The sequence below is a fragment of the Dromaius novaehollandiae genome, chromosome 9, assembly GCF_036370855.1.
Source record: "Dromaius novaehollandiae isolate bDroNov1 chromosome 9, bDroNov1.hap1, whole genome shotgun sequence".
NCBI classification, from domain to species: Eukaryota; Metazoa; Chordata; class Aves; order Casuariiformes; family Dromaiidae; genus Dromaius; species Dromaius novaehollandiae.
In genome coordinates, this window is record NC_088106.1 from 12112300 (window position 1) to 12139422 (window position 27123).

At 40.0% G+C, this 27123-nt stretch overlaps 1 protein-coding gene across 1 annotated transcript in view; it reads left to right on the forward strand.

Moving 5' to 3' along the window:
* Positions 1 to 27123, forward strand: part of ABCC5 (ATP binding cassette subfamily C member 5) — a 77090-nt gene that overhangs the window by 20973 nt on the left and 28994 nt on the right. The window contains exons 6-29 of the mRNA XM_064516716.1: positions 1369 to 1602; positions 1719 to 1892; positions 3254 to 3401; positions 3904 to 4052; positions 4715 to 4822; positions 6614 to 6964; positions 8631 to 8702; positions 8855 to 8979; positions 9593 to 9665; positions 10193 to 10396; positions 11065 to 11208; positions 13070 to 13172; positions 13870 to 14054; positions 16515 to 16661; positions 17041 to 17170; positions 17701 to 17854; positions 18001 to 18129; positions 19466 to 19652; positions 20407 to 20496; positions 22852 to 23041; positions 23708 to 23867; positions 24320 to 24398; positions 25196 to 25309; positions 26465 to 26629. Coding sequence (XP_064372786.1) covers positions 1369 to 1602; positions 1719 to 1892; positions 3254 to 3401; positions 3904 to 4052; positions 4715 to 4822; positions 6614 to 6964; positions 8631 to 8702; positions 8855 to 8979; positions 9593 to 9665; positions 10193 to 10396; positions 11065 to 11208; positions 13070 to 13172; positions 13870 to 14054; positions 16515 to 16661; positions 17041 to 17170; positions 17701 to 17854; positions 18001 to 18129; positions 19466 to 19652; positions 20407 to 20496; positions 22852 to 23041; positions 23708 to 23867; positions 24320 to 24398; positions 25196 to 25309; positions 26465 to 26629 — 3615 coding nt within the window. The remainder of the gene's footprint in view (positions 1 to 1368; positions 1603 to 1718; positions 1893 to 3253; positions 3402 to 3903; positions 4053 to 4714; positions 4823 to 6613; positions 6965 to 8630; positions 8703 to 8854; positions 8980 to 9592; positions 9666 to 10192; positions 10397 to 11064; positions 11209 to 13069; positions 13173 to 13869; positions 14055 to 16514; positions 16662 to 17040; positions 17171 to 17700; positions 17855 to 18000; positions 18130 to 19465; positions 19653 to 20406; positions 20497 to 22851; positions 23042 to 23707; positions 23868 to 24319; positions 24399 to 25195; positions 25310 to 26464; positions 26630 to 27123) is intronic.

The window sequence follows — 27123 nt, forward strand, 5'->3', positions numbered from 1 at the left end:
TAGAGAACTCTTATTTGCAAAACCTGCTTTAGCCAAGAGGACTTCAACGGACTGTGAAAGGCTTCTGAAATGTATTCTTTGGTCTCAGATTTTTTTTTTTTTTGTTTTTGCCATGGGCAAAGGTAATTCTCCGCTTTGTATTAGCATATCATAAGCACCAACATCTTAAAGCATCATTTATTGAAAAGCTCTCTAGGAAATCTCCTTTTGTTATCTGTGAAGCCTTATCGTAGCATACTTTTAAAACCAGATTTCAGAATCCGTGCAGCCTCGGAAGCCCCCCCCCCCCCCCCCCCCCCCCCCACTGGCATCTGCAAGTTTTGACTTCCTTTTGGACTTCACGAACATATATTGGTTTTGGTTTTGTATCTTTAATTTTTTGTGTATAGTTTCAAATCTAGTTTGTTTTTGAGGCTAAGACTGACTGTTAGATACTAGTCCTTTATAATTATCCTGTATGTGCAGATTGTATGTTTATACAATGCTCTACCTTTTGTACAGTGTTTGTGAGATGTTACCATTTTAAGATGGCACTTTGTTTCAAATAAAAGCCTGTTGTTTCTCAGTCAGTAGTACTTAATATTGCTGGTGATTGTGAGTTATATGATGTTATATTGTGCCGTTGGACCACAAAGAGCTGGAAGTGGGAATCAGTGGTTTGGGGGCTACCCTCTTTCTGCAGGTGATGTTTGAAATGTGATTCCTGAGGTAAAGTGTTCATGGTTTTGGAGGGAGAGGGGATGGGGAGGGAGTGAATGGTTAATTTTTTTCCTTCTTCTTTTCCCCTGCCCCCAATGATTTATGGTATTACATACCTTGTGCTTTCTGCTTGTTTTTTTCTTTACTATTAAACTGCTGATGTTTATTTCCAGGAATGTTTTGCAAATGTCCTTCTCACTCTTCCCCACTACAACTGTAGGTACATTGTTCCTTTTTATCAAATAAGCACGTTTGAAGCAAACCAAAGATAAAATAAAAAAGGTCTTAATATCATGTAAATGTGCTCAGATGTATAAGTAGCGACTATATTTTAAAACTCTTCTATATGATAATGCATTGCTTTCAGCTAACTGACAGATTTATGTTAAGTTAGAAGACGTGGAGGATTAGAAGTGTGCTGCAAGGAATGTGGTTTCAAATTTAACTCTCTTTACTTGCTAAATTTGACTCAGTGCTTGGCTCTCAGCAGGGCTTTGTGTTACAGTACTCCTTTTATTGACATCTTTTACTTCTAGAAAGAAGATGCTTTCTATTTCAAATGGCTCTCTTAAAAGCAAAGTAGCCTACTTATTTCTAACTTAACATAAAGTTGTTGCATGGTTCTCTAGGATGCTGGGTGTTCATGCAAGCTTGCATTTCTTCCTGTAGGCATTCGTTGTGAAACATCTCTTGGAATATACACAGCAGAGTGAGTCCAGGCTGCAGTACAGCTTGTTTTTAGTTTTTGGCATCTTTATGACGGAAATAGTGCGATCCTGGTCCCTTGCACTAACCTGGGCCTTAAATTACCGCACGGGGGTTAGACTGCGTGGAGCTATCTTGACAATGGCATTTAAGAAAATTCTCAAGCTGAAGAATATCAAGGAGAAGTCTCTTGGAGAGGTAAGCCACAGTATCTTCTTGGAAACTGCAAAATGAAAAGGGATATGCAGTACATTCCTTTGAGGATGAGCTGTGTCCTAAACCTAAATAATCTATATGTTATGTGTATTTTTCAGCTCATAAATGTATGTTCCAATGATGGTCAAAGGATGTTTGAAGCTGCAGCAGTTGGCAGTTTGTTGGCTGGGGGCCCTATCGTGGCCATCTTAGGAATGGTTTATAATGTGATCGTTCTGGGTCCAACAGGCTTCTTGGGCTCTGCTGTCTTCATCCTTTTCTACCCAGCAATGGTGAGTTGAAAGACTTCAATAATCTTTCAAATGCTTCATTTTTCTTAGTTCAGACGTGTATAGTCCTGAACAGGTGTTGAAAAATGCTAGGTTAAGCCCATTTATGGTGCTGTATGATATTGAAGTTGTTCCCAAAGATGGTGTAAAAAGCAGAAATTTGGAAACATGGAACTCAAAAGTGGAAAAGAGAATTAGGAAATAGGAAGGTAAATAGATTTGACTTTGAGATAAATATGCATAGCTAAGTTACACTGTGAAATGAGCAAAGCTCAAGTGTTTGCGATTGAGTCTGGAAAGACAGAAGGCCTCCAGGTTGTGTACAAGGGGGAGAAGGCTCAGTGTTACATGTTTCAGTCAAGAGCACACCACTCTTGAATTCAACAAAAGATGCTGAAGAGCAGCCATCTGAGTGAGAAGTGTTCTTGGTTAGATACCACTGCCTCTACTTCTGCTGAGCTGTGAAATAGGCTAGTCCAAGCCAAAATCTTCTTGCCTCTGAAATGTGCTATGAGGCTGCTGAAGATTTGTCACTGTTTTCAGACTGTCCATTTTAAAAAGCGGGGAAGCAGAATACTGTGAGGTCCACTCTGGTCTAATTTATCTGCAGAACAGTAAGGATGAAAATAATGGGAACTATATTCCAAAAAAAGGTAATGAAAAGGGGTAGAGTTTTACCAGTTCTTTTCAGCAGTCTTTTTGTATTGAAGGGGACTTGAAAAGAGGTGGCAAGAGGGATGGCAAAGCGTAGAAGACTTAATAATGAAGTGTGTTCTTTTGGGATTTCAGGAAAGGAATGGCATGAAAGTATGAATAAAAGATACTTAGGAACACATGAACAACTATTTCTTTTCAGATTGGTTTAGTAAGGATGCTAATACTGTTTTAGCACCTGCCTAGCCCTGGCATATTGTAAAACTTGATCTGGCTGTGCAAAGTTTAGCTCTTTCTTATGCCTTAGGACCAGGTTAAATGGTTGGCTGAAAGGAGTTCTAGTGTCCATTTGATGATGAGGGCTAACTTAGTTTGTCTTGAGGTTAATGTGTTTGTAGTCTTTGTACTTCAGAAACTTTAAAGAACTCTCATACAATTCAATATTGGTAAAAACATATTGCTTTATATTCACTGATTTTATTTTTATTTAGACTTCCTATCATGAGTTTAGTGTTCAGCGCAGATGAGGTGGGAGGATACGAATAGCTTTTTTAGCCTTCTGTTTATGTCAAAATGACCGCCTTCTTGCTCTATCATTGAAATCCTATTTCAGATTCAGAATTTGCTTTTCTTGGTAGTTAGGAGGACTTGAATGTACTTGCCATTTTGGAGTTGCTGCTAGTGTTGTGTGGTGATGCTTCTTGTTTCAGATGTTTGTATCACGCCTCACGGCTTATTTCAGAAGAAAATGTGTATCAACAACAGATGAACGTGTGCAGAAGATGAACGAAGTTCTCAATTACATTAAGTTCATTAAAATGTATGCCTGGGTCAAAGCATTTTCTCAGAATGTTCAAAGTAAGTTTACAAAATCTGTAAATGTTTCCCTTTGTACAAATGCTCTATCGCTTAATATCCTGGTGCATCCTCCTGGCTTAATACCAAAGATGTTGATGCAAGTGCAGTGTAATAACATATCCATCCCTCAGACTCCCTGTTTCTCTCATGCGTGATGGGTTGGAAAAACAGTTCTGTTTCTGAAGTTTCACATTCTAGCATAATAATATTTGTGACTTTGCTCTAATTTTTAAATTTTGTTCTATTTATAAATTGTTTATTAAATGTGCAGATTGCTCCACTTTTGATAAACATAAAAAGACTTCTATTCTTATGGAGATTTACAGACAATTATATTTGCTCCTGTGTAACTGTGGTCCTTCCAGGGAAGTATGTAATGTGTTAAATGATAAAGTGTAAAGTTAGACCTCTCTTGGTGTTTCTAATGCTGTGGATAGTGTCTGCTGTGCATGTACCCCTCTGAATCCTACTTCAAATGCGGTGCCCCTATTTATATTTCTAGAAATTCGGGAGGAAGAACGTAAAATCTTAGAGCGTGCAGGCTACTTCCAGAGCATCACTGTGGGTGTGGCTCCCATAGTTGTAGTTATTGCCAGTGTGGTGACGTTTTCTGTCCATATGATCCTTGGCTACGATCTTACAGCAGCTCAGGTAACTGGTTAGCTTGTCAAAATGTTGAAAATATTCTTTATAATGTTACTATGGTTGCTTTTCTGTTAAGCTGTAATGAAGATACTTGATCTCTTTAGCATGTTCTTTGTTTCGTGACCTGGCTCACAAAAACGAACATCTGATGGGTGTGGCAGCAGCAGATGTATTGTTGTATTTTGTGCAAAAAGCGTTCACAGTGCTGTTTGAGCCCTGAGCTTCCTCAGAACAGGTTTTGAGCTGAATATGAACCAGCACTCCTGGTTGCTATTTCGACTGGGCATTGGGATTACTGGACATTTTCTGTCTTACAGTGTGTTTGGATGCAAACAGCAAAGATCTGTCTCTCTTTGTGAGTTAAGACAGGATTTGAACACAGGTTTTCAAAAGTAATAGGCTAATGCAGAATTTTGCTGTCTGCCATTTTCAGTGGACCTGCAAACATTGAAGATGTCTGTCTTGGTCTGTTACAAAGCACTGGGGAAAGACTTGGATGGATCTGCTGCTTTGTGCTGTTCCAGAATGTGTTCAGTCTTGAAATGGCTATTCTTGAATTGTGGACCTTTTCCATGGCTTTGAATTGCTGCTATGTACCTTTAGAAAGTTGGAATTGCTAGTGGGTATATTGCATCCAAATATGATTCTCTTCCCTGTCTTGTTTTTAGGCATTCACAGTGGTCACTGTCTTTAATTCAATGACTTTTGCTCTAAAAGTAACACCTTTCTCAGTGAAGTCTCTGTCTGAGGCATCTGTTTCTGTTGACAGATTTAAGGTAAGCAGTCCTTTGGCCTTGTGCTTTTATCTGTCAGTATGGAGTGTTGTATGTGTATAATAGATGCTAAGGGGACACTTTAAAGTCAATGCTGTTTTAATGTCCGAGGAGTTCTTTTTCTTTACATTTGTTACTCCAGATTATTATGTCCTGAAGAAGGGATATAAATCCAATCAAGGCATATTAAAGGTTTAAGATAATACCACTGTGGGAAGCAAAATATTCTTGTTTAATGATTGCAAGGTTTTGAGGTTGACCCCTGTTAGAGATGGGATACTGGACTAGATGGCTCACAGTGTAGTAATTCTTATACTCTTTTAAAACCATCCCCGTGAAAAGATAGTGCAGCATGCCTACAATGAAATTTTGTATTTCACTAGTGAAACTCTTTTTGAAAATGTCACATGTATTATTATATTGGCAGGCTTTGCACAAATTAGTACAGCGTTTTACTTGTAGTCATGAAAAACAGTGCTTTTGTGTTTTCAGAGTGGATTAGGTGACTGAAATTCCAACTCATTACATGAATAATATGCAGTTGTGATCCAACTAAACAAAATTTGGGGCAAAGAATTATAGCCCGGATGACACAAGTATTCTTATTTCATTCTTCAGTCCCTATGAATAAATACACTGTGTGTACTTAGTATGAACTCGGAGGATAGGCCTTTATTTTGCCTTCTCTCAGAGGCAATAGTGCATTGCAGGGATGTTTCCAAATAGATAGTGACTCTGTATGTACAAATATTGACAGGTATATGGATTTCATGTAATGGATTCTTGAAACACATTTGAATATGAGAGAAGTAGAATCTGCAGAATGATTGAGAGATCCCATTGCTTTTGGGCATGTTAATTTAATCTTTTGTGTGAGTCACCCTAAATCAGGATTTCTTAAGTCCAGTTACAGTGAAAGGAGTTTTTTAGGGGAAGAGGAGGTGAGATGAAATTATTTACAGTTTAAGACTGTAAACAGTATAATTTGTTTAGGGAGTGTAAAACAAAGTGGGGATACTGTAATGTCACAAAAATGTAACTGGCTTTCTGGTTCTGTAAATGAGTATGAGCTTTCTTATGGACGTATGATTCAGGCATAGCAATCGCAAGAGTAAGACTAGAGTTTGAGATTTCTGTAATTGCAAAAGGCTTTTTAGTTCAAAACATAGGTTATGTAAATGGAAATCTCTTTTATTTTGTAATTAAATTGTGTGAAAAATCTCTTCCTACTCTGTGTTGATTATAAATACTGATGGATGTGGTGGAGAACATGATACAATGGACTTAGTGGCTTAATTTTTGTTGTCATGCAGTCCAAGATCGTTCAAGTCAGATTACTTTTCCCCAGCAGCAAATGTACCCCTTCTGAATGAGGCTGCAGCAAGTCATTTCCACCTCCTTCTGTAATGAGCTGGTGTGCAGGGCAAGTAAGTCACTTTCCTTCCTGGTGACCTCTGCTCTCCTACCCATGTATTTTGCTCATGTGTTTTGTGCTTGGAAGTTACAGAGCTGGAGTCGCAAACAGTGTTAGAAGAATAAGCCTCTCTCATACAGCATCCAGAATATTGTAATTCTCTAAAAGTCTTACTGTATCTAAGTGCTTCCACCACATCCAGGAATGCCCAGGCCACTTAGCAGGCCTGGAGTTAGTTTACACTAATGAGCTACCTTTTGCTCTTCAGCTTCCTCCCACTATATAGCCTGATGTGTTTTGCTGCGTGAGTGTGCCATAGGCTTGTCTCCCAGTCTTGACCAGGTGTCTCATCTTTACACCTCTCTCACAACTCCTATCAGAGTTTATTTCTAATGGAAGAGGTTCATATGATAAAGAAAAAACCAGCCAATCCTCACACCGCGATAGAGGTGAAAAATGCTACCTTGGCTTGGGACTTCTCCCACGCCAGCGTCCAGAGCTCACCAAAGTTGACCCCCAAAGTGAAAAAAGACAAGAAAGTCACGAAGGGCAAGAAAGAGAAAATGAAGCTGCAGAATGAGGGACAGCAAGCTGTGCTGGCAGAGCAGAAGGGCCATCTTCTAGTGGACAGTGATGACCATCCTAGCCCTGAAGAGGAGAACAAAATCATCCACCTGGTTAACCTTCGGCTTCAGAGGACTCTCTACAACATTGACTTGGAGATAGAAAAGGTAAGAGAAGAAAGGAGAAATTAATCTGGGCTCTCAAAAGGTCTTCTTTCTTGGCTGTCCCTTGGAAGAAAGAACCATATATTTTTGCATGAAATGGAGCATATTGCTATTTGTATGCTCCTGTAATATCCATGGCAACTGCAGTAGCTAGGGTGCAGTACCTGATCTTGATGTGAACAGCAGTGCTGTGTTTTAGCAAACAGTCCCTGCAAACCTCCTGTGAGGCACTGTAGGATGTATAGCTGTCACCCTGTCGCATTTAACTCAGGATTTTGCTGTTTGTAGCGCTCAATGCAGTATGTGACCACTGAGCTTAAGGAATCAGTAGGACAACAGAGATACCAATAGAGGGTTTATTCTTGCAACCATTTAATAATTTTGTGGGCTTTCACCCATACTCTGGATGAACATTTTAGGTGATTGGATATTCTAATGGAGCATAAAAGTAGATTTTCATTGGAGAATGTGTAGTTAATTCCTCACTGAGAATTTGTGTATAATAGAAGGATACAGAGGGATTTTCAAGAAGTTAAAAATAATTGGAGTCCTCATTCTAAGATGGGTAAAAGCATGTAAAATGTTGAAGAAAAAGCATTAAATTTAATACATGGCATCTTTCTATTAATACATAAGTTTTGCAGTCTGGCACTTGGATACTGGAGTAATGCAATCCTTGCAGCTACCAAGATACTTGTAGATAAACTGCCTTGTGCACTCATGTGAGTAGAGGGGTAGTCTAAATCCTCAAGAGAGGGTAGCATGTATTTTCAAATATTAAATAGCCTTGAAAAAGGAGTACACAGGTACTTGAAAACGTAAAGGCCAACTCATTGTCAGAGGTGGAAAACTTGTAAATGAGAGAAGCCAGCATGTGTTCCACATATGGCTATATACCCTTTTTATCCATTTTGCCCTTTTTACAACAGGAATAAAAGCAGTCTCCATGAATCCAGTGTTTGTTTAACATCCACTAATTTTCTTACAGATAAATGCTTCAGGTGATTGGATTTCACCTTTTCCTTGGTCCTTAGCAAACTGCATCTCACAGGCAGGAAGTTTTACTAGATACATATATCCTAAATTCCACTCTTCTATCAGTCCTTCCCTCTTTATATCTTTCCTTATCACACTGACTGATTATGCTCAATTGGTAATATCAAACTTTCCAGTTATCTGTTAATTTGTTACATTTTTGCAGTCTTCTCCTTATTTGTCTCCTTGTCAAGTTAATACAGATTTTTTTTGTTTGTTTGTTTTCTTAGTTGGAGCTCTCACCAACTGAAGGCAGTAGAAAGTCTGCCTTTGGACCAGGTTCTTGAGAGCATCTCAATGCCTTCTGTTGAGACAAGCCTTGGTGCTTTGGGCTGGGTGCAGCATTCTCTGGGAGCTGTGCCTTGCCCAGTCAGAGGAAACTGATCCTAAAACACATTGCTTTTCACCTGTGGCATTCATTCAGTTTTAGCCCATAATGGGATAGTGTTCGCTGTTTATTTTTCTCGAGTTAAAATATTGATTCAGTCTTGTTTTTTCCTATTTGATGTGTCCTTTTCCAGCTGGCATTAATGTCTTACTGTACCCTCTGAGATATTGTAGGTAGTCCAAATTCTGAATAGGATGGGGAATGTACATAATGAGTACCATAATTTTTTTTTTCTTTCCTGCCTAGGGAAAACTTGTTGGAATTTGTGGTAGTGTGGGGAGCGGAAAAACTTCACTTATTTCAGCTATTTTAGGACAGGTGAGAAATTCTGTTTTGACTTCCCATGCTCTTCTCTTTCCTATCTCCTATTTCACTTATTTTGGAAAAGTGAGTTCATTCCCATTGTACTGTATAGAAGAAAGGCTATTCTAAACATGGAATGGCATAATTTTAAGGTTCTTCTATTCCAGATGACCCTGCTGGAGGGTAGCATTGCAGTAAGTGGAACATTTGCTTATGTGGCCCAGCAGGCCTGGATTCTCAATGCGACACTGAAAGACAACATTCTGTTTGGAAAGGAATATGATGAAGAAAGGTTTGTCAGAGCTGTTTGCTGATTTTTGACAGCTTAGTAATTCTCGACTCTAGTGTGGGAAAATTTAATGTAGCCTATCTTTCCTTTAGAGTCTGCCTTTAAGACTCAAATGAGTCTCCTTTAAGAGCCTACCTCTCCTATGTGTGGTCACTGTGGCTGATGGCTGTCAGTGCTTCTGTCATCACTCATTTGCAGTGGGGGCTGTAGCTCATGTTGGAGAACTGTCTGACCTTTGTTTGTAGCAGCTGCTGCGGAGCAGCACTGAAGCGTCATTTGCTCTTGCTGTCCTGGCCTTGCCCTCTCTAAACACAACAACTGCTGCTTGCAATGTGCTGGCACTTTATGTGGCCCTTTCCCAGTGGGGACCTTCCCTGGGGTCTATGCTAGTTATCTCTGGAAAGAATTTGCCTCCTTACCTACATAGTATTTCAGAAGTAGGTAATGAATTGCTGTCCTCAGTTTCTTGGGAATCCAAGGCAGATCGTCTGCTTTAGGCTGCTGGAATGTCTGATATTTATGTGAAAAGTGAGATAATGCTGTGTTAACTAAACACTTTGGGGAAAAAAAACAAAACAAAAAAACCCTTACTGCTGATCTAACTCATGTTCTTTAGATATAATACTGTGTTGAATGGTTGCTGTCTGAGACCTGACCTAGCCATCCTTCCAAATGGGGACCTGACAGAGGTACAGATTTTGTTTGTAATAAACTAATTAGTGGATAGAGAAAAGTAGGATTTTTGGCTTGGCAAACCAGACTGGGGTAAGGGGGACATCAATCTGGTATGCATATAAGCCAAGCTGCTGAATGCCTTGTTGCACCTTCCTGAGCTTATCAGTGTGGGCCTGGACTATTGAGACTGAGTTGTGTCATGTTTTTCATTTGGAAGTTGATAGTTTGGGAGTTTTTCATTGTATTGTAAATTCAGTTGCCTTTACAGGCCGTGTTTGAACTTCATTTGAAATAGTTAAGTAAAACATGGCTGTGTTAATACAATAAAAGTAAAATAAGCAAAAAACTACTGTCATATTTGAAGCATATTAGCCATGGGTTTGCTGATTGTGTAATACATTTCACAAAGAAGTGGACACTTGAGACTATAGAATATAGTATTGTATGGTCTGTTTCATTTCAGTCACCTCACAAGCTCAATGAATTTTTTTTGTCTTGCGTGGTGTTGTAGAACCAAAATAATGGGTGTGTATCTGTGCAGATTGGTGAACGAGGGGCTAACCTGAGTGGAGGACAGCGTCAGAGAATCAGTCTGGCTCGAGCACTGTACAGTGACAGGAGCATTTATATCCTTGATGATCCCCTTAGTGCCTTAGATGCTCATGTGGGAAATCACATTTTTAACAGTGCAATAAGGAAGCACCTGAAGTCAAAGACTGTCCTTTTCATCACTCATCAGCTTCAGGTACTACATCTCTCATACTTTTTCTTGGAGTTTCCTGAAATGCTTTTTAGTCAGTTGTTTTCATACTGAAGATTCCCATGCTCTGACCTGTTACAGCACAACCCCGTTTCTCTAGGATATATGGTTTAGATTTACAAACTAGGTTTGCAGGTATGCACCGAGCACAGTCTGATTCTTTAGTTGATACTGGCGCGTACTTAGCTGATGGGTACTGGTAACACTTAGCTGAAGAAAATTTACCAAAAATACAAATACCTTATTCAAAAACATTTTTTGCCATGAAGTTGGTTTATCACATCAGAAAATGCTTAGATTTGATATCAGTGATGCATTCCAGGATTTTCTGCTGTCTTCTGTGCATAGAAATATTACTAATTGATATATCAGGATTTTCAGGGTTTAAATATCCTGAATTCTGTCTTCCATAACAGATTGTCTTTAATAGAACACACAAAATTTTTGTGCCTATAGAGTAAAAGTAATCATGGTACTCTAGTCAATGCAGGGCCTTTAAAAAAAAATCAGATGTCTATTACCTGGAAGGTTTGTTACTTCACCCCATTCCACACCACCAAATGTCTTTAAATTATGGAAAAAAGGTCGTGTGGGCATGTGTCTGATTATCAGACATAATGATAAAGACTTGTTCTCACTGCCATTTTCTCCAGTATCTTGTTGATTGTGATGAGGTGGTTTTCATGAAAGAAGGCTGCATTACTGAGCGAGGAAGTCATGAGGAACTGATGAATTTAAATGGTGACTATGCAACCATTTTTAATAACCTGCAGCTGGGAGAAACACCACATATAGAGGTACTTGTTTTTCCATTTTAAAGCACTCTGACTTTTCTAATGAGATGAACTAAATGACGTAGTTTGAAGAAGACTGGAAAATGGCTTCATGCGTTGATCTGACCCATAGATTTCTTGTAGAATATTCTGTGCTTTATTAGCACTTTCTATTTGAAGTCTTAGTTTGTATTTGTATTTGGGGGATGTATAATAGAGATATCAACTCTGCCAGTGAGCTGAAATGAACATGAAATAAATGTGTCATTTCCTCTGGTGTTCAGAGCAGAAAGCTTCTCCGCTCTTTCAGTATACACCTCATTTTTTAACTTGCCTCCAAATCGGCTCAGACATAGCCCAACCTTTGTCTGACAAATTCTTTTCTGGATCTTTACCTCTTTTTCACATAGCACGTGATTGCTGAGACACAGCGAAAATGACACAGCTTGTCCAAAAGTTATTTGCAACAGTATGTTGGAAATGTAACTCTGAAATTGCTTTGTGTCTTGGAGTTTTGGGAAAAAATCTTGTTGCTTGAGACTGCTTCTGTTTTGAAGCAGATGCTCTAAATGCAACCTTGGGCTTGTGTTTTAGTATTAGTCAGTGGATCATCCTTTCATGCTTACAAAAAATGTAAATAATGAACTATAAAATAACAGGAACTGTTCAGCAGGACCTGCATTTAAAATTTCAACGATTTAGTTTTCTCACCTTTCCCTTGCTCGTTTCCTGAAGGTATTTTTTGGAGTTAGTAACTTAGCTGCTTTTTTTGATGATTTTAGAACTTTCTCTGCTTAAGTGTTGTGTGCATTTTCTCTTAGTAAGAGATTAAAAAGCATACCTGCAATTATTTTTTAAGAAGCAAGAGGCTCCTTATTCACAAGTATAGGCATAGAAAATGAGAGTTTCTGAAAAGGTGGCATTGTGATAAATATGCTGATAGAAGGTGCTGGGTAGGATTTTCTCCTGAGAGATGTTAGTGAAAGAAGCGAAGGAATGTAATGCGTTACTCTTCATGCCTGAGAAAGGATATGCAGATTATAGTCCTGCCATTCTAAAATTAATGTGATGACAGTTAACATGAGATTTTCCAGCCTGCATGCTTGGCTGACCTTCACTCTCTGTAAGCAGTACCACACATGGAAGGAACGTTGATTTGTATTCCCTATGGGATTAGAAGAAAGGGATGTTGAAGTTAGATGCTCTGTGGTTTGCCATGTGTGAGATCTCTCTTCCTGACGTAAAGGGTGGGAAGATGACCTGGAAGATGCTGTGTAGGGCAGTTCAATTAATTGATCGAGACAGTCGCTGAACAGATAGTAGTTTCCATTTATGGGAAGATGGCTAAGTTTAGAACAGTGATTGTGTGTGCCATTTAGTGTTTGGGCACTTGATTTCTGGAAGTCCAAGTTAACTGACTCCTTAGATACTGCTTTAGCTCTTTTTGGAGCAATGACAGTTAGATTTTGGAAGAGAGACACATTTCATATGAGGTTTCCTGAGAGGAGTTCTAAGGTATGTGTGTGGGCAGAAAAAAAACTCTTAATAAAATTGTAAATTATTATTGCAAAGGGGGACTATGTCTTTATGTAGGGGGTGGCATTCCTTCGACCTGTATATGCACAGTGTCACTGACCCTGGAATTGCCTTGCAACACTGCCAGTGCACACTGATAGCAGTTCAGGTCAGTGGAGGAGCAGAATTAATCCACCAGGGCTGGCAGTCATCTCTAATAACAGGCAGAGGAATATCATCCTTCATATAAATGCTAAGCTATTGAAAACACTAGTCCTCCTGAGAAGGCAGCTTATAAAAGTTTGGGCTCAGATATGAATATGTCAAAGAAAACTATTCCAGTATGTTTAGTGCCGTTGTTTTCCTACAGATTAATATAAAGAAGAACACAAACAGTTCACTGAAAAGACCTCAGGATAAAAGTACCAAAGCAGGGTCTGTGAAGAAGGAGAAAGTTGTGAAGAAGGAAGAGGGTAACTATGTAATCAGATTTCTGGCTGTAATTACCTTATACCCCAATAAGTTCAAAACTTTTGCTTTCAAAACGTATTGTGAATGTGCCTCCAAAGTTTCAAAAGGTGTCTGAAGTCCTGGTCGCCCAGTGTGATTCATAGCACACAGGCAGCGGTCAGAGAGTATTCAGTAAACGTGAGTGCCTGTGCGGCGTTTTTAATCAGGCTAGCACAGGCTGGATACCATAAGCACAAAGGAACTTTTAGTACCCTGTCTCCCACACCGCCTCTCCCTCGTATCCTAAGAAGGCAGTGTATATATAGCTTGGCACTTGCGGAGTCCTAGGGAGACCATGCCATTTTTGTATGAAGAATATGATGGTCTGACCTCTCTCTTTGGGTTCTCTCTATTTAATGTTAACTTTAAACTTTGGGATTAAAAGAAGCAATGATGGGGTTGATACCAGCCTAGTATTTGAGTCTGTGCTGACCAAGCTTTTTCAGTCCTACGATGATGCGAATGACTGTGTTGGTGAAATGTGACTTTTTGCAAAAATGTTGAACCATTGAACTCCGTGTTAAATAATGGCTGGGTTTTTGAAACTATCCTGTAGAGTGTGAAAATTACTTTAGTCCCTCAGATGTTCTCAAACTTGCAGAAGTTTCATGGAACAACTTTCCTTTCCTCACTTCTTCTCCCTTCTCTTTTGTTTCATAGGCCAATTGGTGCAGTTGGAAGAGAAAGGCAAAGGCTCTGTCCCCTGGTCTGTTTATGGCATCTACATTCAGGCAGCTGGAGGCCCCTTTGCGTTTCTCATCATCATGGCACTCTTTGTGCTGAATGTGGGCAGCACAGCTTTTAGCAACTGGTGGCTGAGTTTCTGGATAAAGCAAGGCAGTGGAGTAAGATTAATAGCATTTCTACTCTCTTATGCATAAGGGGCAGGGGGATTTCTCGCTGACACTAATCCCAAGCAGTCCTATTGGACGAAGTGGTACTTCATAATGTAAGCAAGTTATAAGACCCCCCAAGAGGTAATCTCACCAGAGAGAAGTTATCTCCAAGAATGAGAGCTCCATTTAAAAGAAAAATGTAACAGCTCATATAGTTTTATACTGTCCTCTTGTTCTTTGTCTTGGTTAGTCTAAGAAAAGGAAGGGAAAATGTAAAAGGAGCCAACAAGCTGTGAGAGGAATTACTAATTTTAGTGATTGCTTTTATTTGAATGTCACCTTGCATCTAACCGGATAATCTTTCTTGTCAAAGTATATGGCTTTAAGTCAAGTGACTTGTGGGAGTTCCTTTGAAGAATGTGATGACCTGGGATGCTTTGGGATTTTTCCCACTCTAGGGTCTTTGATTGTGAGTCTTGTAGCATTTAAAGATCCAAATTCAACAGAATTAAAGAAAAAAACCCTCAGAGAAGGGATAATGAAGCACAGATGGCCAGCAATGCTTAGATAAACAATGGGATCCTTAAGTATACTGAAGGATTTAAAAAAGGGGGGAAAAGAAAAGAGAGGGAGAATGAGAATGTGTAACAGTGTTCAAGTAAAGAAAATTATGGGCTCCTGGCAGAAAGTAACAACTGTATTTGATGAGACAGTGCACAACACATCCAAAGTGAATTGTCCTGTGAAATAGGAATGGTGGCATGCAAGTATCTGGCACTGTTCAGAAGAGCACAAGAAATAATAAGCATGAAATGGAAGGTTAGGAATCAAATATACTGATCTTTTAGGGAGCTGTTGATACCACAGCAATTACAGGAAGAAAGTGGAAGAAAGTGCCTAGGAAAAAGGCTGAGGACTACAAAAATGCAAGTTGAGTATCTCTGCTAAGGAAAGCTTTCTGAAATATTCATGGATCATTGAAGTATACGCTGGAAAAGCATGGTTTTGTTCAATGGATGTGAATGGCATAGATTTGTGAAAGAGAAATTATACTGGATAACCTGACATGATTGTTAAATGAAAAAATGGCTTACCTGAAATACTGTTTAAAGAGGGATTGAGTGGTCAATATGAATATTAAAAGTATTCAGAGTTTTAACAGTTAATGTAGGAAATTTGGAAAATGAAAAAATGTGCTTTAGGATTTGAGCTATTTTTAACTACTAGGGTTTAGGATATGACCTTTATTGTAGAGCTGATTGTCCCACATCCATGTACTGTGGAAATTTTGCACCTTCTGCTTTTGCAGTGTCTGATTGCTGGCACTGTTTAAAGGCAGAAAACAGAGTCAGAGACACCGCAGATCTGACCTTACTGGCAATTTGTATGTAAAGGGACAAGGCTGATTTAATAGTTGATACAGTTTCACAAGAAAAAATGCTATGTAATCACTCTAAATAACCAGCTGGCTAATGAATTAATGAAGGAGGTGATTGGAATTAGTATGTTCTTAATGGCAGTTTGAAGAGGTGGGGCCACGTCAGGTCTGCACTGATCTGCTATGTGCTAGTGTTGTATGAACAATTGAAACAAGGTCATATCATATTAATGCAGCTTTGAGGAGACCTTTGGAATTCGGGCACCTTCCTGCTATGCTGCTGTGTGTTAAAGGCACTCTAGGCAGCACCTGCCGCTTGGGGGATGTCTCCTCTAAAAGATACCTAGTGAAATCAGTTCTCAAATTGGCCTGCAGTGTTTCATGGGAGAGAGGCCTCCCACTGCTTGAAAACAATTGGGGCTGCCCTGGGTTCAGAGTGCTGTGAGCATGAGACAGGGATACCCTTTTATAGGACCAGCAGCCTCTTAGGAAAGGAATATCTGTGATTTGACGGCCATCCGGAAATTCCCCTAATACCACATAGATCTTTGAGGGAAAGTAGAATGAGTCTAATACACCAAAGTGCAAGAGGTGAAAAAAGAGTGTAAATGCTGCTAAATTAGCTAACAGTGGAGAAAAGTGTCTGGATCTGTTCATGATTCTGCTCTTAAATACTGAATTTGTGTGCTATGTGTCTGAGTCAAGAGTGGCGTTTCCTGTAGCGTCTATGCAGTAGCTGGCATAATGGGACACAGTGTGAGGCTCATTGAAACTCAGGTGAGAAGTCGCATCAGAAAGTGTACATGGACAGAAAAATGGCCCTAACAAGACCTAGTTAGTACCTAGGAAGAGCAGACCATTCTTCTCTGAGGGACTTCAAGAAGATTTCAAATTTGGAATGTTTCTGAGTTCTGTTACTCTAGGATGGCAACAGATTTTTATGCGTAATTTAAAATAAAAAGTAAAGAGCTTACTTTAAAGAAATATCAAAAATAATGAGGGGGCAACAGCTAAATTCCACCATGTGTAAAGAGTACCTGCTTAATCCTTGTCTTAACCACCTATTCACTGAACCCTTGAATTTCCCACAGAACACCACTGTGACTTTGGGAAATGATACTGTCATAAGCAACAGTATGAAAGATAACCCTCACATGCAGTACTATGCTGGCATTTATGCTCTGTCTATGGCAGTCATGTTGATCCTGAAAGCTGTTCGTGGCGTTGTCTTCGTAAAGGTAGGTGCCAGCACCACCTATTGGTTTTCTTCTACTCCCTCTCTCTCCCTTCCCCCCAACTTCTGCATATATAGAACTGCTGTCACTGCGGTGGTTCGTTGGGTCACTTCCCAGAGAGACTTCTGAACCTGAGGAAGTCAGATTGTGGGTTGCAAGATTTCCATCAAGTTATCTCTTGGGGCTGCATCATGTTTACTGTTAAACATCTGCTTGAATTAATAGCTTCCTTCCACTGGTTGGAAGCCCAGAATATAAGAAAAAAAGCTATGCTTACGGTTCGAGAGAGAATATCGGTGAAATGTTTTGTTGCCCAGGGGAGGGACAGTGATGCGAAGGCAAACACCCTTTGGTAATACTGTAGTGTTTGCTGTGTTACCAGGGAACTCTCAGAGCATCCTCAAGGCTACACGATGAGCTCTTCCGACGGATTCTGCGTAGCCCCATGAAGTTCTTTGACACTACACCAACTGGACGGATTCTCAACAGATTTTCCAAAGACATGGATGAAGGTATGTCTTTCACAATGTTGTTAGACAGTCCCACATTCAGACCTCTTAGTTAACTCCTTAATGCTCTACAGTCTTACTATTGAGGTGAGGATACCCTGTATCTTTGCAAGCATTTATTTCAAATAGGCAAAGCAGGAATTGGGACATACCAGGGTTACACTTGTAGGAAGCAGCTGATATCCCAAGTCTGACTGTTCTCTTAAAGAAGAAATATGCTTTCATGGCCATAGGCTGCACATAGACTCTTAGGAGTCAATGCAGAGGGGAACTTAGAGTATCAGGGTGAAGCTGGTAATTAGGTCAGAGTGGCATCAGTGCTATTTCTTGCAAATGGGCATAATTAGAAAGATCACTAGCATTTCAGAAGATAAAAGCACCCCTAATGATAATGTACCTTTCACATTTAAATAAGCCATAGGGAGTTATTGTCCTTGTCAGTGATGCTATACTGTTGAACTGAATTACTTTATTTAGGTTGTTTTAGCTGTCTGTTCTCAAGACGCTTCCTCTTTTCCTTCCATCTTTTCCAGTTGATGTTCGTTTGCCATTTCAAGCTGAAATGTTCATCCAGAATGTCATTCTTGTGTTCTTCTGTGTGGGGGTGATTTCTGGAGTTTTTCCTTGGTTCCTGGTGGCAGTGGGGCCCCTCATTGTCCTGTTCACAGTTCTGCATGTTGTGTCTAGGTAAGCATACCAACTGCTTTAACTAACAGTAGAGATGCTTTGATCTGTCAGTAGGGACGTGTGGTTCTTCAAGTATGCATGCATCAATATAGTGGTTGCATAAGATGGTTGTACATGTTGCTTAAAACTGTTTTCTTTCCTTCCAGAGTCTTTATTCGAGAGCTGAAGCGTCTGGACAACATCACACAATCTCCATTTCTGTCTCACATTACATCTAGCATACAGGGTCTCTCCACAATCCATGCCTATCACAAAGGACAAGAATTCCTGCACAGGTCAGTTCAGATAGCCAGCTAAGAGCAGTGGTGCACAAAGCAGTGTGAGAGAGGTTTACTTGCAGAAAGGTTTATTAGCAGGGTCTGTAGTTGACAGCATATATCGACTCTAATGGTGAAAGTTACTTTTGGGGAAAAATGGAGAGCGAGAGAAAGAGAAGGGAAAGAGAAAACTCCCCAGTGGCTGACCCAGAACAACAGGGGCAGGATCTCATACGAATGGCCTCCTCTGGAGGTTCTCTCCAGTGCAGCATGCAGTTATGATGAATGCACCTCTTTAGCCATAGTTTTCTCTTAGTACTATACACTCTTTCATCAGGACCTGATCATATTTCTTTTTGGTTATTTCTGCATGTAATGCTATTAGCATTTGTGGGAGCATGCTAATTAAACCTCAGTGTTGGTATTGATGAGTTCTTAGGTCTCTATGCACCTCTATAATTGGATAGTACTTATCAAGTGTTTAAGTGACTATTATCTACCTTGTGTATTGTGCTTGGTTTTCTCTAGTATAAACCAAAATCTGCGAAACAAGAAGTGAAAGAAAGTGAGGGGTTTCTCAGGCCAATGGTGGTTGCTTCCCATGAGAATGTGTCATAACAGTATCGGAGTTTTGCAGGTGCAAGGTCATCGGAACAATAGCATGGGAACACAGGGGAAACTGCCACAGCAGCTTAGATAAAAGGTTGCAGAGTTGCAAATAGCAGTCCCTTAGCATAGCTGATGCAGGGGTACTAAGGCCCTTCAGTCATTTGTGCAACTGTGGCTGGTGTGAAACTGTGTTGCGGGATCAGAAAAGCTACTTTGCTGGCTTTGTAAATCTCTCAAGCCATCTCCCTTTAAATGTACATTCTCAGCTTTACAGGGTCATGATTGTAAATCAAATGGTTATTAATGTGTTTTACTTAATTAGTGTCACCAGTCCTATCATGTTTACTGTAACTTTACTTTTACACTTGCGTGTAAAATAGCCCATGTTGTGTTCCTACTCCAATGCTGCTTTTATGTGTGGAGTAATTTCTAGCTATTGAGCGTCCTCAGGAAAATCTTGCGTGGGTTGCATGGTGAAAGTGTCTTGTAATGTCCCTAAATTCTAATTCACTTCTATTAACTTATTGTACACAGGAACTTATTTCTGAGAGTTTGAAATAACTAGATAGCCTACATTATTCTGGAGTGTATGTAAATACATTTATGGCTTGGCTTGAGACTTTTTGCTAAAGACGGACTAGTCTTCCCACTCCAAATTCTGATACTGGAGCAGGGGTGAAAGCAGCTCTATTTGTAGAATTTCAGGCTTGTGGCAGTCTACCAATATCTCCTGTATTTACTCCAGGTATCAGGAGCTGCTAGATGACAATCAGGCACCATTTTACCTGTTCAGCTGTGCAATGCGCTGGCTGGCTGTACGACTGGACATTATCAGCATTGCTCTCATTACAACCACTGGCCTTATGATTGTCTTAATGCATGGCCAGATTCCTCCTGCCTATGCTGGGCTAGCTATCTCATATGCTGTGCAGGTGAGTTTGCCCGTATACTGTATGTATGAGACACACAATGTCTCAATTTAATGTAGTTAACACTAATCAAGTCCCCAGTGAAACTTTCCTTAATGCACTGTAATGGAATAAGATACTGTCAGATCTTTTTGGTAACGGGGCGGGGGAAGCGATTCAGGGTCAGAACCTTTTGCTGGCAGACAGTGACAAATGAGGAGGAGCTAGGTACTTCCGGTTATTGTTTTGGGGAGCTGCCTCTCTCTAAATGCTGAAGGAGGAAGCATGTGAGGCTGTTTATAGCACGTTGCACACTTTTCCTGGGTATTTCCGAAGTTTAGATTCATAGTCCATTAGACATCTGCCAAGCTGATGTCTTAATGCATTCTGGTGTATTGCTTGTGATACAACTACACATCACACAACATCCAGTACCTCAGCCCTGTGGGTTTTTACACTTTGGGGCTCAGCATGCCTTCATTAGATCTGTTGTTTGGCCTTTTCTGCCTCCTGGTGTTAATAAGGAGAAATTGCAAAACTTAGGTTGCTAATATTCTAAGCTGTTTCTTGTGGGAAAGTGTTCTCTAAGCTGCTGGCTTTCCAAATGATTCATAAATTATTATTTTAAAGCTGTTTCAACTTAAGCTGCCTAAAGAAAATCTACTTTGCATGAAGGCATCCAAGTTGTATCAAGTACTGATTAGATTAGTCTCTTTATAAAATAATAAATCCCATCACAGCTCTCTAAACTTTGGTCTGTTTCTTCCCATCACCCCAGTTAACAGGGTTATTCCAGTTTACAGTCAGACTTGCTTCAGAAACAGAAGCTCGCTTCACCTCAGTGGAGAGAATTGATCACTACATCAAGGTATGACAATGATGCATTTGACTGCCTGTTGTAAAATTTCTTGTTGCTGTTTATGTTGCTGGTATAAGGTAAAAGGAAGTTTGCCGTGGTCTGCCTTTGTACAGAAAGTATGTTTCTGATCTTACAATACAGGCAAAAGTGTTGGCAACGCTAGAGTAATTTGTTCTGTGAAATATGTATATAAGCATTGACAGGGTCAATGGCACAACAGTTGGTTGGTAACTAAGCTGACAGAGTTTTTACCTGACATTACTGAAGTTGAATATGGATATTGAAAGTTTGTGGATATTCTTGAGAAAGAGTGGGGGTTGTATGTGAAAGGGGTAACTGGGAATTAAATACAGTATTTTACAATAAAAGAACAGTGTTCTGGCATTTTCACTTTAAATTCCAAACTGAATGGAACTACTTTGCTTAAACACAGTTAACTGTGTTAACTTGCTTTATGTGTAGTTCTGGTTCATCCTAATGAGTCTTTTCACACAGCTGTCTGCTATAACGTGCTTCTGTATTTTTAAAAAGACAAGTCAGATTAGCCTTTACTTAGCATACCGTGTTTGTAAACACGATACATGTGCTAAGCTAACTGCATAGTAAGTTGTTACCCGGGTTATCTGCAGTCCTTTCTCCATGCCTAAGATTTGCGTGTGCAGAAGTGGGTATGGGTGAACAAAGTTGCCTTCAGTAAGGAACGAGTTAATATCATGGGAAAGTCTAGCCAGGAGAAAGCCGTATACTAGATCTGATCTGTAAGGTGGAAGGCTTTTCAGCCTCCCACATGTGCATGTTCCTCCATGGACTCTAGAGGGAAATGTATCCATTTGGTAAATCTGGGCTTTTTAGTAGTCAATATTTGTAGAAGTTTTCTTAAACTGTGCATTTAATAGAGAATAAAACACAAATTTAATTTTAAACAACCCCCCCCCCCATATTGAAATCCTCCTGTGGGCATCTAAGGGGAAAATTTCTACTTACAAAAGATTTGGTGACCACACAAAGTGACACCTGTCGTTTAGGAAATATTGCCTGATATCTCCAATTGTGAGGTGATAGTGTTTACCACTTTCAGTGGCAAAATCGATAGTGGTAGGCTGTTTTACCATCTATGATTATGGCTTACTTATTAAGCAACTCTTTCCACAATTTTTCTTATTTTGGTCTCTAGACAGCTATTTTATTATGAAACAGTGTAAAACTAGTTTGTTTCTAAAATAAAGGGTGGGCAAACAGTGAAACACCCTGCACATTCTGTCTCACCAAGTTCTAGGTTTGGTTTCTTTCACTGTGGGCACAGAGACTGCTTTTGTCAGCACCAAGCTCAAAGAACTGGAGTACTGTTGTAAAGGGTCAGTGTTTCTGTCAAATCTTTGGAGTGCAATTAATCTGCCTCTAACTTCAGATCTTACAGATGTCCATAACTGACCGAGTCCCTGCAGCATCTCTCTATAGTCAGTGCAGGAAATGGGTGCTTCCAAAGGGCAATCCATCTGATCTTTTCTAAATGTTTATATTAGAATGAGGAAAATCACACTCGTGAAATACTAGTTTCTTTATAGTGACTATAAAGGAGTTGGTGGATCTGATTCAGCTGGAGGTGCTTGCTTTGTAGGTGAGCAAAGTTAATCTCATTCTAGTATTTGTTGTTCGCTCGGAGACTGCTGGTGCCAAATATGGGAAAGTGACCTTGACTCTTTTTAAGTAAGCTGAAGATGCATGGTTAATTTTCAGGCTTTTTTTTCCCCTGTTTAATCTGAGCTGCTTAATAAGGAACCTATTAAAGGTCAGTGTAACTGCAAAAGCAAGCTATGCAAGGAGCCAAACTGACTCAATGAGCCAGCAGGACAGGGGACAATGAGAGAGGGAAGGGGGATAGCACTGATACAAAACGACTGCTGTGAAAATGCAACATGTCATGTGGATGCCTATCAGACCTGAGACATGTGACTGTGGCATGGTATAGCAATTGAGACACAGAAATTCTGCAGATAGTGCATCCAGAAGCCATTCAGTCTTGGAAACTCCCACAAACTCTTAAGAATTGTGCTAATAAATAATAGACTTAAGATAGATTTCAAAAGGTATTGCATAAAAACATTGTTGTGAAAGCCATCATCATCATGGCAACAGGAGGGGAATAGTAGTGTGTTGAGCGTAACACAGCAAACCAGTAAGAGATTGGGAAATCCCTTCTGACTCACTGGGCCAGCATCCAGCTACACTGCTAATCAGAAACTGCCATTACACTGACATGGGCTGACTCTCCAGGGAAGAACTCCTGCTGAAAGCCACAGCTGATAATTTTTGCTGTCTGGTGTTTTGTTTACTGGAAAGTGGACTTCTGTTTTTGTTTTAAAGACTCTTTCCTTGGAAGCTCCAGCTCGAATTAAGAATAAAACTCCTCCTCTGGACTGGCCACAGGAAGGTGAAGTTGTTTTTGAAAATGCAGAGATGCGGTACCGAGAGAACCTCCCTCTAGTGCTGAAGAAAGTGTCCTTTACCATCAAACCAAAGGAAAAGATTGGTATTGTGGGACGGACAGGCTCAGGTGAGGAAAAATACTGGGCAGAGTTAAATCACTGCCTTTAGAGAGTGGTAACAGAGCTGGGCTGTTGTAGTGGGTTTTTTTCTGAGTATCTGAAAGAATTGATTGAATTGCTTGTTAACTGCCCAGGAATGGTTCAGCAGTCTGTCAGTGATGGATTCTGTTCACATGCATATATGCGAGCAGGTTTCTCATAAACAATAAAAAAAACCCCCAAGTTTTCATTTAAAGAAGAGAGAAATCCTGCTATGCCTGAGCTAGTATGCTTATAATACTTAACATCCCAAGATGCTGATCAGCACAGAATGCTATCTACAGTAGGCTTGTTGCACTTTAGTTGACTTTCTCAAAGTTGCTTATACAGATGCTGTCAGCTACGTGTGGCTCTAAGATGTCTCGGAAGTCTATAATGTAAAGAATCAAAAAAATAGTACGCGAGATGGTTTAAACCAGCTTCAAAGTGGAGTTTCTAAATGAACAATTAATATGGCTTAGAAGTTTAAATGCTGAACCCCCTTTCCTGTCTAAATTATTTACCAGCATTGTTTGCCATCAACTTTATGATGTTTTAAAACACTTTTAATGTTTCTTACTCCTGCTCCTTTTAAATGCTGTCTCATCTCTATTGGCTGCTATAACTAGTATCTTCTTTTCCTGTCTTATTTTTAGGGAAATCTTCTCTTGGAATGGCACTCTTTCGTCTGGTTGAACTATCTGGAGGCTGTATTAAAATTGATGGAGTGAAGATAAATGACATTGGTTTAGCAGATCTTCGCAGCAAACTCTCAATAATTCCTCAGGAACCTGTGCTGTTCAGTGGCACTGTGAGGTTAGTGAGATTATCAAATAACAAGAATGACAAAAGGGCTACCAGCTCATGCTGAACTCAAATAGTTGCCTGCTGAGATTTGTTAATTTGGACATAGAACATGGGCATTTGAGAGCTATCTGCTCCTGTTCTCCATTTTTGACACAAAAAAGCAGAGGTATATGGTTTAGCTGGCCCAGTGCAGAACTGGATGTGATCATCCTCTAGGGAACCTTTGCTTTTCCTTTAAGCTTGCTTGATATTTTTGCATCTTTCTCTTCCATTTCTCTACTCAGGTGTTGTTTGGCTGCTTTAACTCTAGTGTCCTGGGAGATCTGATTTCCTTGGCAAGATAATTCTTTTAGTGGAGGGCTAGATGTGAGCTGTCCATGTGGATACACACACACTGCAGTTTTGCCATTAATTGCTGAACCAGTACAAATTCTGGTTATGCTTTCTTCTTCCCCCTCTAGGTCAAACTTGGATCCTTTCAATCAGTACAGTGAGGAACAAATCTGGGATGCTTTGGAAAGGACTCACATGAAGGAATGTGTAAGTATGATGTGCCCTGTGAGACATGTTTATGTCTTGGCTTTCAAACATATGTTCCATTGATAGCTACTTCAGAGACATTCAAATAAAGTTCTTTGCACTTTTTTTTTCCCCTTCACTGATTATGCTTAATTTTCTAATACTGATATTGTGAACTTTTTGGAGAAGGTACCATATTTTGCATAGGTACTTCTTCAGCATCTAGCATAGCAGGGTGTTGCTTTATCACAGGGACTCCTAAGGTCTATATTTCAGAAGTGATATTTTCCTGGATGTGCCTTTGTTGATACAAAGGCATACTGTATTCACATTTGTGAGTGTACACATACACACACGTACTGAACTTACAATCTCTCCTTTGTGAGGACAGATATATCTGCCCTCTGCAGCAAGTGTCACTGCAGTGACTTTTCCAACTCTTCTTTTTGTGCAAGTTGAATGGCACAGAGCTGCATGTGTGGCTATAGAATGTAGGCTGTGATTTCTGCAGGGACTAGGTTTGCTCTTTGCTCTCAATAAGAAAGTTGTTGACTTTTTTGTTTTCTTTTTTATTAAAGCAATTGAACATTTTGTAGTTAAGACTGAGCAGGTCTAATGTTGTATTGTTGCTCTAGCATTATTTGCTCACTAATAATTTAACCAACAGAGGAAGAGTGAGATGGACAACAAAGTGTGATGGATATTTTGGAACATGGGCAAAATCAGCTTTGCAGAGGGAGCAACTATTTGTCTCATGCTGTGAAGATGCAGAAAACCTGTGCAATGCTCTAAGCTTCTCCCCTCTGCTTTCCACACAGGTTGCCCAGCTGCCCATGAAACTTGAATCAGAAGTGATGGAAAATGGGGAAAACTTTTCAGTTGGGGAGAGACAGTTACTGTGCATAGCTAGAGCCCTGCTGCGTCGCTGCAAGGTGAGTATATGGATGGAGGAAGTAGCTGGTGATATCAAACAGACAGCACTGAGCAAAGCCTGTTTTCTGTGCTGAATTCCTTCTGTCTGTCAGTGGAATCACACCAACAGTTAGTGCGACTCAAAGAAGGGTGTAGGATTTGGAAGAAGTAGGAAGGCTTCAGTAGCCATCTACCAGCTGCTATAATGTCCTCCCATCGGAAAGGCATTGCTTGTTAGTGTTAATAATTGTATGTCAGACAGACTTAGTGATTTAGCTGTAGTGTCTGTCCTGATACTGATGACCATCAGATTCTTTCCTTCTTTCACCTTTTGTAAATGTCAGTCAAGCACTTTCCTTCTGCTTGGGGTTCCACTAAAATGCAGTTTCCAAGTGGAATTTGGGACCACTCTGTGCCGGTGAAGTTAAAAACGCTTCTCTTGTTTCAGGAGTGGAAGCCAAATAATAACTTCAGTGAAAAAGGACTTTTAGTTGGATTGAGACTTGTCAGGACTCTGAGTTAACCATCCTTTTTTACTTAAAAATGTACCCCATAATATTTTAAGGTTCACTCTGCATCTGTTTTAAAGAACAGTATGGGACAAGCCAAGCTTGCTTAGCAGGAGTTGGTTTTACTCTGTCAGTAGTAGGTGCCCAAAACAAGTCCAGCATAGCTTTGACAACACCACAAAAAGCTTTGTCAAGACAATACTCCAAATCAATGTAGACCTGAGTCAGAGAGGAAAGTTAATTCCTTTCAAACTAAGAAAGCTGTTAAGCCTAATTAGTACTGACTGATTCCAGGAGGAACTGTCACCACTGAAGCTATGTCAGACTAGTTTATCAGCAGCTTAATCTCAAATGCAAATTTTACTGAGTGTAAAACCAAAAATTGGTAGAAGCTTGAGGCCCAGGTTAGAACCCAAATGTCTTATGGCTGCAGGATGTGACTGTAAAATGCAAGTGTGATCCATAGGGTAACTTTGTGGAAGGCAATTACATAAGGAAAACTAAAAGGATGCATTATAAAAACTGCCTTTCTGACTACAGGTCTGTAAGGATTGCCAGTTGTGGCAACTCTTCGCCTTGGTAATTCTGCCCACTCTGCATGTTTTTATGTTCAGGGAGGGAAAGAGTTACTATGGAGTAACAGGCAGGATTATATGCTGCTTTCAGATTTTGATACTGGATGAGGCTACAGCTGCTATGGACACAGAGACCGACTTACTGATTCAGGAGACTATCAGAGAGGCATTCGCAGACTGTACTATGCTAACAATTGCTCATCGCTTGCATACTGTACTGGGCTCCGATCGGATCATGGTGCTAACACAAGGACAGGTAAGCAGAAAAACTCTGTGGCTGCCATTCCTGGTGCGGTCTCTCTGGTGGCGCCATATACGTATGCTGAGCTAAAGGAACAGCTGGTATTGCACTGTAGAAAATCCTCTGTGTTCATTCACATCCTTGGCAATAATTCTCCATCAGAATCAATGCTTATCTCATTGTGACAAGATCAAAGAGGGCAAAATTTCGTTTACACTACGAAAAAGTACCTTTGAGAAACGGTCTCTTTTAAACGGTTTTAAAAATGCCCTGGGTAGATTAATAATGTAAGCATCTCTGCTGGGGCTCAGTGACAGTCTCACATAAATTTTGTGAAGTATGCCTATCAAACGGGCATATGAGAGGTACATCTCCCCCTTTTCCAAGCTTCCACATGGGGCTATAAACTGTTAAAGCAAGTGTAGGAAATTTGGCAAGCCTCTTAAGGGTAGAGAAGGAAACGACCATAGCATCTGCCTCAGTCTGTTTGCCAGGGCCACTGGAGGCTG